The sequence below is a fragment of the Littorina saxatilis genome, linkage group LG4 (genome assembly GCF_037325665.1).
Source record: "Littorina saxatilis isolate snail1 linkage group LG4, US_GU_Lsax_2.0, whole genome shotgun sequence".
In the NCBI taxonomy this organism is placed as follows: domain Eukaryota; kingdom Metazoa; phylum Mollusca; class Gastropoda; order Littorinimorpha; family Littorinidae; genus Littorina; species Littorina saxatilis.
In genome coordinates, this window is record NC_090248.1 from 36328746 (window position 1) to 36342361 (window position 13616).

The 13616-nt window shown below is 38.0% G+C and overlaps 1 protein-coding gene and 1 long non-coding RNA gene across 6 annotated transcripts in view; one reads left to right on the forward strand and one right to left on the reverse strand.

Annotated features, from left to right (window-relative positions):
• LOC138964629 (F-box and leucine-rich repeat protein 13-like) overlaps positions 1–13616 on the reverse strand; it is a 48504-nt gene that overhangs the window by 23693 nt on the left and 11195 nt on the right. For all 5 annotated transcript variants that reach the window (XM_070336637.1, XM_070336633.1, XM_070336636.1 and 2 more), the window contains 3 exons: positions 10175–10279; positions 9746–9841; positions 8449–8474 (listed from right to left, as the gene is read on the reverse strand). In XM_070336637.1, the coding sequence (XP_070192738.1) occupies positions 8449–8474; positions 9746–9841; positions 10175–10279 (227 nt within the window). The remainder of the gene's footprint in view (positions 1–8448; positions 8475–9745; positions 9842–10174; positions 10280–13616) is intronic.
• Positions 1039–5381, forward strand: LOC138964631 (uncharacterized). The gene is made up of 4 exons (XR_011455160.1): positions 1039–1197; positions 1999–2228; positions 3143–3307; positions 4627–5381. It is a non-coding gene; the product is annotated as an uncharacterized lncRNA (long non-coding RNA).

Sequence of the window (13616 nt, forward strand, 5' to 3'; positions counted from 1 at the left end):
TTTTATTTTTCCACAGATGTTCAACTTTCAGTTCCGCATACTGACATAGACTCATAGTCATAGTGGAATATTCTGTGTCTGAGTCTCGGAAAAGAGAAAAATTACCCTTGTTCCCGAGGCATGCATAGACTAGAGAGGCAGGCAGAGGCTGTGTCAGCGTGTGCAGTGATAAAGTTGAAAAACAGATTTTTTTGAAATAAAAAAAACAAGAAGAGCAAACGCTCGATCGAGTCACTTTCGCAGTTCTGAATATTATATGAGGCATCAGATGGACAGGAAGAAATTGCTATTCACAACACAATGAGTCACGTTCACATAAAATTTGAGCCCGGTCACTTTTATAGTTTCCGAGAAAATCCCAACGTTAAGTTGTGTGTTGCCGAACAGAAAAGGCTAGTTATCTCCCTTGTTTTTCTGATAACGTTCGTAAAAGGCTACAGATGTAAATACTTTGATGTAAAGAATAATCCTACAAAGTTTCAATCACATCCGATGAACTTTGTCAAAGATATAAAATGTCTAATTTTTCCTTTGACGCTGACCTGTGACCTTGAAAAAGGTCAAAGGTCAACGAAACCATCGTTAAAGTGTAGAGGTCATTGGAGGTCACGACTAAACAAAATATGAGCCCGATCGCTTTGATAGTTTCCGAGAAAAGTTTGTCAAAGATATAAAATGTCTAATTTTTCCTTTGACGCTGACCTGTGACCTTGAAAAAGGTCAAAGGTCAACGAAACCATCGTTAAAGTGTAGAGGTCATTGGAGGTCACGACTAAACAAAATATGAGCCCGATCGCTTTGATAGTTTCCGAGAAAAGTCCAACGTTAAGGACGGCCGGCCGGACAGACTAACACTGACCGATTACATAGAGTCACTTTTTCTCAAGTGACTCAAAAAATACATCACAGAGAAAATAAATATACTAATTTAGTGAAATTGAGATGCTTATATTTAATAATTAATATTCCAGTTTTGATGTTTGCGTGTTACTGTTACTGTTAGGTTTGGGAATCAATGTGATCCTATTTAACTTCCAAGTATTTATTTTTTCAGAAAGCTTTGACTTGAGTATGACGGTGCTCACTGCTTGTTTGAACTGAAGGTGAAGAAAGCTGAGATGGACAGTGACCTTAACACCGCCACCGATGCCAGTAACGCAGACTGTCGTTCCGTCCCGGCAAGGTGAAGATGAACAGGTATGGCTCGATAGCAATGAGTGTCTCATTCAGAGTCATTGATAGTGACACTGACAGCGTCTTTTTGTTCTGTGACTTTGGCTTATTTTGTGTTTTATTCTTTTAGTTATAACCAGATGTGTCAAACAAATTCAGCTGATCTCTTTTACTGTTTTAGTGAAACAAATGTATTGTTTCCAGCAAAGGGAAAAAAAATCGGGTGGGGGCGGTTGGTCGATTTTATTTTTATATTTAAATTTTTATTTTATTTTAATAGTTTTATTGATGTTTGTTTTTAATTAACACAGGCATCTCATTGATGAGAAAGTGTGAACTGTGTCCGCGGGATGCCAGAGAAGAGTAACTTTTCATCCAAAGTCTGCAAAATTGAATTTAAAATTTAACCTTTTTGATGAATATTTTTGAATGAATACAAAAAGTTCTAGTATTTGGAGGAAAAGTTAAGGTCAGTTCAACTTTAAACAAGGATTTTTAGTGTGTGTTTGTTCTTCTGTCTAAAAAAAAAAATAAAAAAAAATCTGCTTGAAGTAAATACACACAAAAATTTTCATCTCCAACTGCTGAGTCCCTACATCTTTTTACCCCATCAAATGCCACTCTGTATGCCCCTTTAAAAATTGATTGCAATATATATATTCCTCATCTTCTCCTGAATTCAAAAATATAGAGATGTCACGTTTACTTTGAACATTTGCTCAGATTGTTTTTTAGTGCTGATGGTTTCTTTTCAGGCCGACAGATTGTCTAAAATATGTATTGCTTCATGTAAATGACTTTTTGTTCTTCTTTTCTTCCATTCAGCGGACACAAGACTACGAGCAGAGCAGAGCGGCAAGATAAACATCAGTTCTTGCTGCTGGAGAAGGTTCTACAGGAGCAGATGGACCTGATGCGACTAATTTAGTAATTGGTCGCCAAAGAATCATGGTGGAGCCAGAGCCTGTGCTACTGTTCGATGGAGTCATCTTTTTACTGTTGAGTGTGGAAGATGTTGAAGGCACATGATGGATCTGTCGAAGGAGTGATCACTGGTAGGTGGCTTTGAATGCTATTGTTGAAGCAGACCGGTCATGCCTGTGCTATTTTCCCCAGATAACTGTAGCAAGATCTTGTGAGAGTGACATGTTATTGTTAGACGCTCTTTAGGCTTTAAATGTTACCTTGAGTGTGTGCTTTTTGGAGGATGCCAGATGTCATCACGGTTCACGGGTGTATCTTAACTGTTCATCAGTTCTCAGTCATGACCAGTTTCCCATTATCCTGGGAATTCATGCAAGGTTTATGCGTATTGGTCACATTTGTGAATTTAACCAACACATTTTGATGATAAAACTATGCTTATGGGTACGCACAATGATGGGCCTCTTTTTCTCATGTGGGGTGCGGAAAATGCATGCACCACTTTGTTTTCTGTGATCATTGCATCTGTGAGAAATAATGCAAATATTGCTCTGTGGCCAGAGCTGCCATCTGCTAGGTTTTCAGGGATGTAACAGAAATTGCTACGCTGTTTCCTCAAGTTCAAAATTGCAAGTGCTACACTCAAGCAAATAATCACAAACATGCAACAGTGCCTTCTTGTGAGTTCTGATTCTCACTTTGTGTAGGCATCGGATTATGGGTCAGAAAAAAATTGTCCACACTGAATAGTATCACGGTTGACGCTCTCTTCTAACTATGTTTGTGCTTTCCAAATGAAGATTTGTGAGATAGTATTGAATGATTGATGCAGGTCACCTGAGGTGTGTGATTACATTTTATGACAATGCTACACTCAATCACCATTTGCTCTTCTGAAAACTTTTTTTTTTAAAGCAAGTGCGATTATTGATTTTTTGTTCCAGGTGACAGTATGATGCTTCCAGATTGAATTGTTTGTATGTGAAGAAGAGCTGTCTGAATATTTGATTTTTGGAATTCAGTTGGCTTGTTTTGTTTGTTTCAGATCCATGACCATGAGCTCGGTGTGGTTGGTGGACATGAACTAAAGACGACTACTGATGCTGTGATGACGAAGGTGTTCCATAGGCTACACGGTTGCTGACAGGGGGCTCTGGGGGAGGGCAGGGAAAGAGACCATGGTGTACGCTGCGACTAAAAGCCATCGACAGTGAGTTGTTTTTCATAATTTGTAAAATCATCCTGGTCCTTTTAGGAAGAAGATAAAATCCATGTCTACAAAACAACAAGTTATTTCTGTCTCAAATTTTGTTCTTTGGAATCAATTTTAAATTTGCCATGTTTCACATGTGAATGATAGTTGTCAAAGCTTTTACGCTTAACATTAAATTGCTAGAAGCCAAGTTCCTGAGCTCATTTGTCAGTGTCATGGATTTTCGACTACATACGAAATAAGGATGTTAGCAAACGGTATGATGTCGTCACATATGCGTCGGCACGTCACAGTACATGTATTATGAATTTCCGAAGGCCCCCAAAGAAAAAGTCATAGTAAAGGTAACTTTAACCACTTGACTGCCTTATGACGGGTATACCAGTCATGCGCTTGTGCAGCCGCAGCGCCTTAGGACGGGTAAACCCGTCTTCTCCGTTCCGGGATTTTCCAGAAATGCTACGTCACTGCTGACACACAAATAGCAGCCAATGGCTTGGTAGGATACCTCATTCTCATGAATAAACATAAATGGTGACGCGGTTTTGCGTTTGAAGGCTATTTTCGGCCTTGTCGACAGGGTATGGGAGAGAAATCTCGACTCGTCAAAATGGCTAACGGTGACTGTCGACCGGGCCCTAGTAGGGAAAAACAAAGCCGGACTGACGCTACAGGCGGTGCAAATGATTATGGATACTGACAGGGGAAGGGGGAGATCTTCTTTCGGACAATTCGTTGGAAACAGGTAGATGACAGTGATTATAATCCTTTCTTGGAGCGAGCAAAACAGCCACCTGTGTTTGATCCACAGGCACCGGAAGATGCGCCGGGCTGATTTTTCAAAAGTTCATATTTAAACATCATTATAAGCCAAACTAATTATCATTTCCATGATTAGACACTAAAAACAGATTCTTGGTTCAATTTCCTTTAAAAACAACATAGGTTTTACTTACCTACCTACTGCCAGTTTGAAGCTAGATTTTTTTGTGAATTATTACACCCCAAACTCCAATATTCCCTGGCAGTCAGGAATGCACATACCCAAGTTTTGATTGGCAGCGAAAGGGTTAAAACAAATATTAGGGTAGGTATTTTTTTTTACTTCTCTTCTACAAGGATTACAATGTGTTGTAATTTCCTAACTCAAGTATAGTTGGTGTGTTGTAAAAGCGTATGGTGTGTATGCAAGTTTGTGTGTCTGTATGATTTTTAGCAAGTTTACAGGCGTCAGGAAATAAACTTGAGACTTTTCTAAAATCAGTGATAGTTGTTTGATGATCTAAGTTCATGTTATTTTTTGTTTTGTCATGCAGAGGCTGTTCCGTGAAGCTGTACGGGTGCCACAGGTCAAGACCTTGAAGACGGCCGTTCAAGACTGGTTTTTGGAAGCCTGTGATAAAAGAAAGAGACAACAGGCCATGGAAGAGCCTTCATGATTTGGTTTGCAGTAATTGAACTTTGTAATCTCTGTAGGCTTATTTACAATGCTAGTTGCAAAAATTTGATGAATGTAAGATTTGACTCGCCTGAGAAATTGCTAGTGAGTAATTGTATTTCACAGTTCAGGTCTGTGTGGCTGATGGGTAATGTACAGAAGAGTCTGGGGTTTTGTTGGACATTATTTAAGCTAAGCTTTAAACTTCACACTCTTCTACAGATGATGTTCAGACATGATGTACCCTTTTAGGTTGTGTCAGAACGACAGAAGACTAAACTGGAAGTGCTCAACTACCATTACTATCAGTGGAGACGCATGGATGCATTTGAACTTTTCTTGTGGGTATCCCATACTAAAAATATAGAATACATGATTCTGGAAAAGCTGTTCAAGGGCACTTACACACTATATTCGATTTTTAATACACGACTCAAACCTTCAGGCTAAATTAAAATGAATAAAATACAAGTATAAAGAGTTCAGAAAAGAAGAAAACAAAAAGTGAACAAATAGAAAGAAAAGGTTTTAACAATTCCTTGTCATTTATGGGAGTCGAACGCAAACAACCTAGGCAGCTTGAAGGAGACAATGCATGATGCGGGTTTTTGTTGTTCTTTATTATTTTTTGGAGTTGAGTTGAGAATTTAGAAGCGAGACTAGAAATATACTTACTTTTTTTTTGCTGTTAAAACCGTTATGATTGGATTTCTATAGATGTAAGTCTTGGTGCACCTGATAAAAATTTAGCCCTTGAATGCAGGCAGTGTAAGGTAAATGAAGCAAAGTTCTCTCCGAAACAGCAAAAAAAATGCATTTCAATTATATTGATCCTCGCCACCTTATTTTGTTTGCTGAGCAGCTGGCCGCTGGAGACTTGTCTATCATTTTGTGAGTAAGCTGCGTGTTTTACATCCATTTTGAGATGGCAAACCTATGTTTTACGCAGTCTGATAAGTTTTTTTTAATTTATGAGTTTTATGTCATTTTTTTTTTAAATTTATGAGTTTATGTCATGTTGGTGTGCTTATACATATCAGTGGAGAAGGGGCATTGAATAAGTGTTTCTTTTTGATATCATTGTTCTGAATTTTGACTATTAGCTGGCATTTTACCTTTTGTTTCATTATTGTAGTTGTTACTTTTGTGTAGTGAAACTTGATAACTCACTGCTGCCCATGTCTAGGTTGTGTCAATTGTTTTTTCTTCACTGAACGTACCACTGATTATCAATGATGACATCAGGGTTTTGTTCTGTTTTTTCTCTGGCATTTGAATTTGCTTCAAATCATTGTGAACTTTTTTTTTTCCATGCAAAGTTACTGGTATATGTGAATATGTTAACACACTTCAAATCAAAACCTGAAATGTCTCCTTTTTAAAAGTAATTTTTTTAATTTCTTTTATTTAAATGGTACACATTCATATGATTGTCTCCCTTTTTTTTCCTTTTTTTTTTTTTCCTTTTTTTTTCTCTCTCCTTCTCTTATTTTGTTTTTTTCTTTCTTATTCTTCGGTTTGTTCTTCCTTTTATCTTATCCTCTTTCTCTTGCTTGTTCCTTGTCCCAGTATGCTTTCACGCCGCCCCATCTAATTATTTTGTGCTCCATCCACATCTGAATTTCGTTCAGCTGCCTTGTCCGAAATGTGTGTGGGGCACATATGTATGTTTAATGTCAATGTTCATGTTTCAAGTTCCTTGCTTTGTGAATTGCATACCAATGTTTTATGCAGTCGTGATAGATTCTAAATGTATGTGTTATCCTAGTTTGGGTCCCGCAGTGGGGCACTGCGGTTATGAAATTAAAAGCCCCTCCTGTTTTTGGAACCGCAGGAGCTTTCTAGTTTGCTGTTAGGTAGATTTTTGGTTCCTCTTTCCTGTCATGCTCTCTTTTTCTTCATGAATTCTTTTCCTTTTTCTGCCTTCTTGCTCATTCACCTGTATTTTTTCCAAAAATCTCTTCTCTTGCCGCTTGTCTCGCGATTCATGTATAGTTTAATCTGTTAGTGTTCTGATGTAAGTCCAGCAGTAGATAGGTTAAGCCTATTTTAACATACTGGAAACTGGTAATCTTCCAGTAGGTATTAATTTAGTTTTACTAAAGCCTGCTGGGACACAAGTAATGGGTTAGTGCATTTGTAAACAGGAATCGCTTGACAAGTGGCCCCCTTCATCCCCCCCTTCCTCGTCCTGATATGGCTCTGCGTAGTCGGCTGGACGTTAAGCAACAAATAAACGAAATCCTAGTTTGGTGTACATTGACTGGATTTCGATCCCTGGAGAATGGGCATTAACTAAGTGTTTGTTTGTGATATCATTAGTAATCTGAAGTTCAACTATTAGCTGGCTTGTAGAACTTTTTTTCTCTTTTTGTTGCTGTTCTGTATTCAAACATGTTGATACAACTCACTGCTGCCTATGCCTAGGCTGTGCCAATTATTTATTTATTTGTTTACATCAATGTGATATAGTGACGAGTGTACATCAAAATTCTCTCTTATAAGTTATACTGGATTCTTCACTGCATGTACTACAGCGTATCGATGATGACTATCAGGGTTTTGTTCTATTTATTCTTTGTTCTGCCAATTTGAATTCTGCTTTGAATAGTATTTTGATCATTTTTGTTTCCGTGCTGCTGGTATGTCAAAATGCAGTGAAATTAAAACCTGGAAGTCACAATGGCAATAAGCGAGATTCAAATCTCTCCTTTGTTTTAATCAATTTATTTGACTGCATTTTTGTTTTAGAACTTGTACATAATTATGATCATCTCTGTTATCGAACCTGCATGCTTGACCTTTGTCTTTCTGGATCAATACAATGTTGTGCACTGCCCATTATTTGTTTGTGAGTGCGTAAAGCGGTTGTGTGGTCTGCGTAAAATTGTGTAGGTCAATCGTGACATCTGCGTGGAGAGTGCGTCAAATGCGTGAGAATGCGTAAAGCAATTGTGACATCTGCGTGGAGAGTGCGTCAAATGCGTGAGAATGCGTACAGCAATTGTGACATCTGCGTGAAGAGAGCGTAAAAAGCGCGTAATGCCTGAGAATGCGTCAATAATTCGTGACATCTGCGTGGAGAGTGCGTAAGATGATCAGGACATCTGCGTCAAGAGCGCGTTAAATGCGTAAAGCAATCGTGTCGTCTGCGTGGAGAGCGCGTTAATAGCGTGAGAATGCGTAAAGCAATCGTGACGTCTGCGTGGAGAGTGCGAATTTGTCTTGGTGTCAAATAAGCGTGCGCTGGAGGTGCGTATGGTCTGCGTAATCTGAGGGAAAACGAGTGTGTCACGCATGTATTTCGCTTTGCAAAATCGCGCGCGTTACGCATGCGTCCAGTGCAGTTGTTACGCAGAGTTTGGCGACTGCGACACGCATTCGCTGCGCAAAATTTTGCTGGCTGGGCAGAGACGTTAGTTGAATTTACCGATCTACACTTAGTAAACATACATTTCAGATCTCTATATATGCTTCATCTCTCTCTCTCTATGTCCCCTCTCCCATCTCTCTTACACACACACTCACACACACACACACGCACACACACTCAATACTGCCATTCAATTTCAAAACATACTACAAATCTACATAATTATGAGTGTTCAAACACTAAAAGTTGCTTAGTTTAGTCAACCTAATTAGAATGGAACTGACTTCATCAACAACCACAACCAAAACACCATCCAAGTTCACTCACTTTTTCCTGACTTGATAGAAATTCATCTGCAAAAGGAAATATACATCAATATACTGTTATTTTCTGTCAAAACAAAAGTACAGCAGGTGCTGTGTTCAATTAAATTTATTTGTATGAGCGCAGCAGTGAAACACTCAGCCAAGGTTATTTTCAGCTGTACGTCAATATTTTATTTAAACTGGAATGAATTAACAAGTAATATGAAACAGGTTTTATGAGAAGAAAAGTTTGGAAGATCAAAATATTACAGTCTACATGTATAACCAGTTTTCGTCTTATAGACAGGTGTGACAATAACAATTTTATCGCGATGGAAAGGTGAATCTTACGGGGAAAAAACTCATTGGGTATCCTTTTGGGTGGTCATTGTGTGGGAAAGGTGGTCGCCAGGAGAGGTTATACTGCATATAGCAAGTGTGGCTTCCATCTCAGGCAATACATAATGCGTTGACATTAGACTGTCGATCAATAATAATAATAATAATGGAAACTTATAGAGCGCTTACCTAGAAGCTCTAAGCGCTTTACAATGACATTGCTATACACATGTACAAAACCAAAATACAGCATTAAGACACAAAAAGAACAGGAGTACAAAAGCAAATTCATCGTTTAAATCTTACTGTGAGTCCAGCCCCCCTTTTGAGATCTGCCCCTTATAAGACCCTAGTTTTTTCTCTCAAATACTCTGTTCACAATGTCTGTAAATGACCTCTATTTCAAGACACCCCCCCCCCCCCCCCCCACCAGACCTGATTTTCTCCAATGTTTGGAGGTCATCAAAAAGGGGCTCCACCATACCTTTGGTCATTGCCAGACCAGAAACTCATCACTGCACCGGGCGGGGATGTAGCTCAGTCGGTAGCGCGCTGGATTTGTATCCAGTTGGCCGCTGTCAGCGTGAGTTCGTCCCCACGTTCGGCGAGAGATTTATTTCTCAGAGTCAACTTTGTGTGCAGACTCTCCTCGGTGTCCGAACACCCCCCGTGTGTACACGCAAGCACGAGACCAAGTGCGCACGAAAAAGATCCTGTAATCCATGTCAGAGTTCGGTGGGTTATAGAAACATGAAAATACCCAGCATGCTTCCTCCGAAAGCGGCGTATGGCTGCCTAAATGGCGGGGTAAAAACGGTCATACACGTAAAAGCCGTGGGAGTTTCAGCCCATGAACGAAAAAACAAACAAACAATCACTGCACTGACTTTAAATCTAACTTATCAAGTGTCTTCTACAGAGAAAATGTCTTTACAATGGGTTTCCGCTGTACTAAAATAAAAGTAAAATGCTGTACCTACCCGACACCACACAAAGCTGGACTGGGTGATGACTTTCCACGAGCGACAGACGCAGGCACAGTTGGCCAGGTCCCTCAGGTCCACATAGCTGAAAATCTGCACGGCAGTAACTCAGGAAATCAGTCATTGCAGACTTTCAAAAACAGGATCTTTTTACCTCTCCCGATTATAACAACACAAGACTGACTTACTGTTTTAACAATGAAAAATATTATTACTGCCCATTTGTTTAAATAGACACAATTTTATATACCTTAAATTCTATTGATTTTCAGTGGTAAACAATTAATGAAAATCTTCAATACCACATCTAAAAACACCCCAAGAGCTGTCGTTTTCAACTGGCACTTCAGAGATGCATGACTTTTTCCCCCAGGTTCTCCCAACAAGCACATGAAAAAAATAAATATTGTAGCATTGCAACAGTACCTGAACAGCTATTTTCTTTGGCAAAGTAGACACACTGTCACGCGCCTCTCCTGTTCCCTGACCAAACAAATCCTCGTCCTCCATGTTTTCTCCCCTTTCCAATCTCTGTGAAGGAAGGAGAAAAAGATACAGAAATACAGAAACACTGCTCTTCTATAGAGACAAAGAAACAGTGTCGTTTTACAATATCTGAAACATCATTCTTCCTAAAAGCAGCAGCCTGAAATTTTAAGAGACAGAGGAAAGTGACTATAGATCGATAATAAGAGAAAGACAAGATTAATAATGAGGGAAAAAAACTTAAAAATATAACAAAATGAAAGTTTAGAAAAAGAAGAAAAACAAAAAAAGAAGAGACAATGTGAGTTGATGAATATGGACTCAAAAAGACAAAGAACCCTGGAGAATAAGAAATTATAATCAAGAATGTAAAGAAGGTTACACAAGAAAACCCCAGGTAAAAATAAAACATACACGTACAATTACATACATTTTTAATGACAGAAAAGATTTAAACGGAACAAGAGAATCAAAAATACTGGAACATTTTTGGACAACTTTTTTAAACTTAATAAATAAAAGATTTTTTTAAATATGGGAAAATGTTTGGATTTTTTTTTAAACTTAATAAATAAAAGATTTTTTTAAACACACAACAAGAAACAGAACATATAACTCGTATCTCTCTAAATTTTTCAAATTAAAACAGCGTAACATAACCTAAATGTGACCTCCTATATTTTACAATGTCTGGACTGATCAGCACAGTGACTCTTCAAACAGCTAGCACACAGAAGAAAAAATGCAACTGACAAAAGGTTTGATTCCTAAAAATAGCATTGTATGCACTCTTCAATTATCACGGCATAGAATCATACATTTCAAACAAATCATTTGATCAAAGATGTAAGGCTGTTAATTCCACAAGGATTCCTTCTTTTGTCAAGGTTGTTTTATTCCACCCATGCAAGTTTGTGTCACTAGGCTTTTACAATTAATCCACTATCAAGAAAAATGGAAAAAAAAAAGGGTTAGAAATCTTTAACACAGTCAAGGAGGCACAACAAATGATACAAACCCACAACCTTGAGAAAGTGATTAAAAAAACAAGCTGAAAATGACCACACACAAAAATTTCCAGTCTCTCAGTGTAAACATGCACTGTCTAGAAAGCCACAACCACATCACAAATAAAAATCATTATCTACGTTACCGTGAAACACAATCAATATCCTCAATTTTGTGGTAAACCTAGAGCATTAAGCTTCAAGCTAGAACTTACATCTTCTTCTGAAGTTTTACAAAAGTCCTCTGAGTCAATGATCAGCTTTTCTTCTTTATATCACAAGATTTATCTCTATTCTAAAAGAGTATCACTGCGGCACTGTTAGGAAACGCACAAGTATGTTTAACTTCATCGTCATGTATCTATGAGCACAGTGCCTGGCCGTTGGTGTTGCATACTTAAGTTAATCCAAGCACGGTTGGTGAGAAATATACACAGGCTGAGCAACCACAGAGAGATTGAAAACCTGTTAAAGTGACACAGCTGTTTGTTCAAGTGATCTATGGGACAAGAAAATCTGTAGTGTCAATTTGCCTGAACAACTTTTCCTATCTTCCCCGAAGAATCAAAGAGTGAAAGATTGAAAGATAAGAAAGAATTACAGGACCACTATCTGGGAATAGGTTTAGCAAGAAAACGTGAGTTAAAAACATCAAAGAATAAATGAAAACATTTTAATTGGCAAATTGTCACACTTTCAAAAGGAAAGACTTAAACAAAATACACAGAGATAACCTTAAAAAACCGATCAGAGATACAGGTAGGAAGACACTTGAAAACAAAATCAGAACTAATGTCATAATAAATAATTAGACTTTCACTTAACTTTACGCAAGAAAATGAACAATGGAAGAAAAAGGTGTTGTCATAGAGAAAGAGTCTGAGAATTATATGTAATAGATTTCAAACAAAATCCTAAAAAGTTTTTTTTAGACAGCCCAAACCAGTTCCATTTGAATAATTCCACTGAATGTCTCAGCTCTCTCCCTTGCCCATGATTTTTAATGGTCAAATAATCTAGATCTGCACTGCAATAATCTGTTGCAGAAATAACAGTTATTGAAAAATGCAATTACAAAGGTTCATATTTTTTCCCAAAGGAATAAGAGAGTTTTCTTGTTTGCTGAGGTGCTAATAAATTAATTCATTTAGTGCCAGTGAAAACATCATGCCATGCCAATTATTGTTCTGCCAAAGTGTGATTAAAATGTTCAACAAAGGCGGGAAAAGCAAACACTTTATTTGTGATTAAAAGCTAGTGCTTTTGGAATGCCTCATATTGTTGGCAAGTGCAAGCTTAATTTTATCAATTAGTACGGTGCAATAAAGATTCCTTATTGGATTGAAAGAGAGGTCACAAATTCTCCGTAGTCCAAACCCCTAAAGCAATAATAGAGAAGTATTTCATCAGATGACTGCTATACTTTTCTTTCTTTTCAGTCCTTAATTAATCTTTTTTTAATATGCCCTAGCTCTCCTTTGACAATATATTATATGACATTTTTCAAATGATCTTGCACAAGTAGTACAGTATACACTGCGATGTACCTTGAGTGTAGAACTCAGCATGAGCATCTGTTGCATTCCTCAATCTTCCTTCCCTCAAATTCTCAACATATAATTCCATTTGTTTCAGTTTGCAGTTACGGCTGATTTTATCTGTACAGATTTAATTATTTCTGGTGCAGTTCTGTCTTTAAAAAAAAAATGCTTGCAGTTTGCCTGCAGAATCAGTTTTGCAGGTTTTGCAGATTCAATATCTTTCAGTATTCACTTGAACAAAAGAGGGTGGGGTGAACAGCTGAGTAACGGTATTAGCACACAGGGATGCGGAAGTTCATATTTGTCCACTGGCCCAACCAACGATTAACTTTTTTAAATGCATTGGCCCACAGAAATTTTTACCAGCCCAAAACTTATTTGCCGCGTATTTTTCCCTGAGAAAGGTAGTCTTTCTATGAACACACGGCTGAAGAAAAACTTTTCATCAAACCAATTGTATAAGTACGCAAACAAGAGAAGTTAGAGATACATTTTGATATACATTGAAGTGAACAACTGTACAGTTATACACTGAAAACTCAGCCGCTGGAAGAAGCTCACAGATGTGCGAGTAATTTGCAATAATTTAACCCAGCAAGATTTTTACTTTTACTCGCCGCAAGCAAGCGAGTGTATTTCCACATTCCTGTCAACCACAACAGTCAAACTAACATCCAAACAAAGTGTAAAATCTTGATTGAAAGAGGAGGATAGATGGTAAGAATACCACTGTCAAACTTGGTGCATTATCCAAACAAAACAAAACTTCAGTGACTGTCAGGTGAAAAACAAAACAAATTCGCTGTGAACAGTGGCAAACGGGGGAGACGGGAG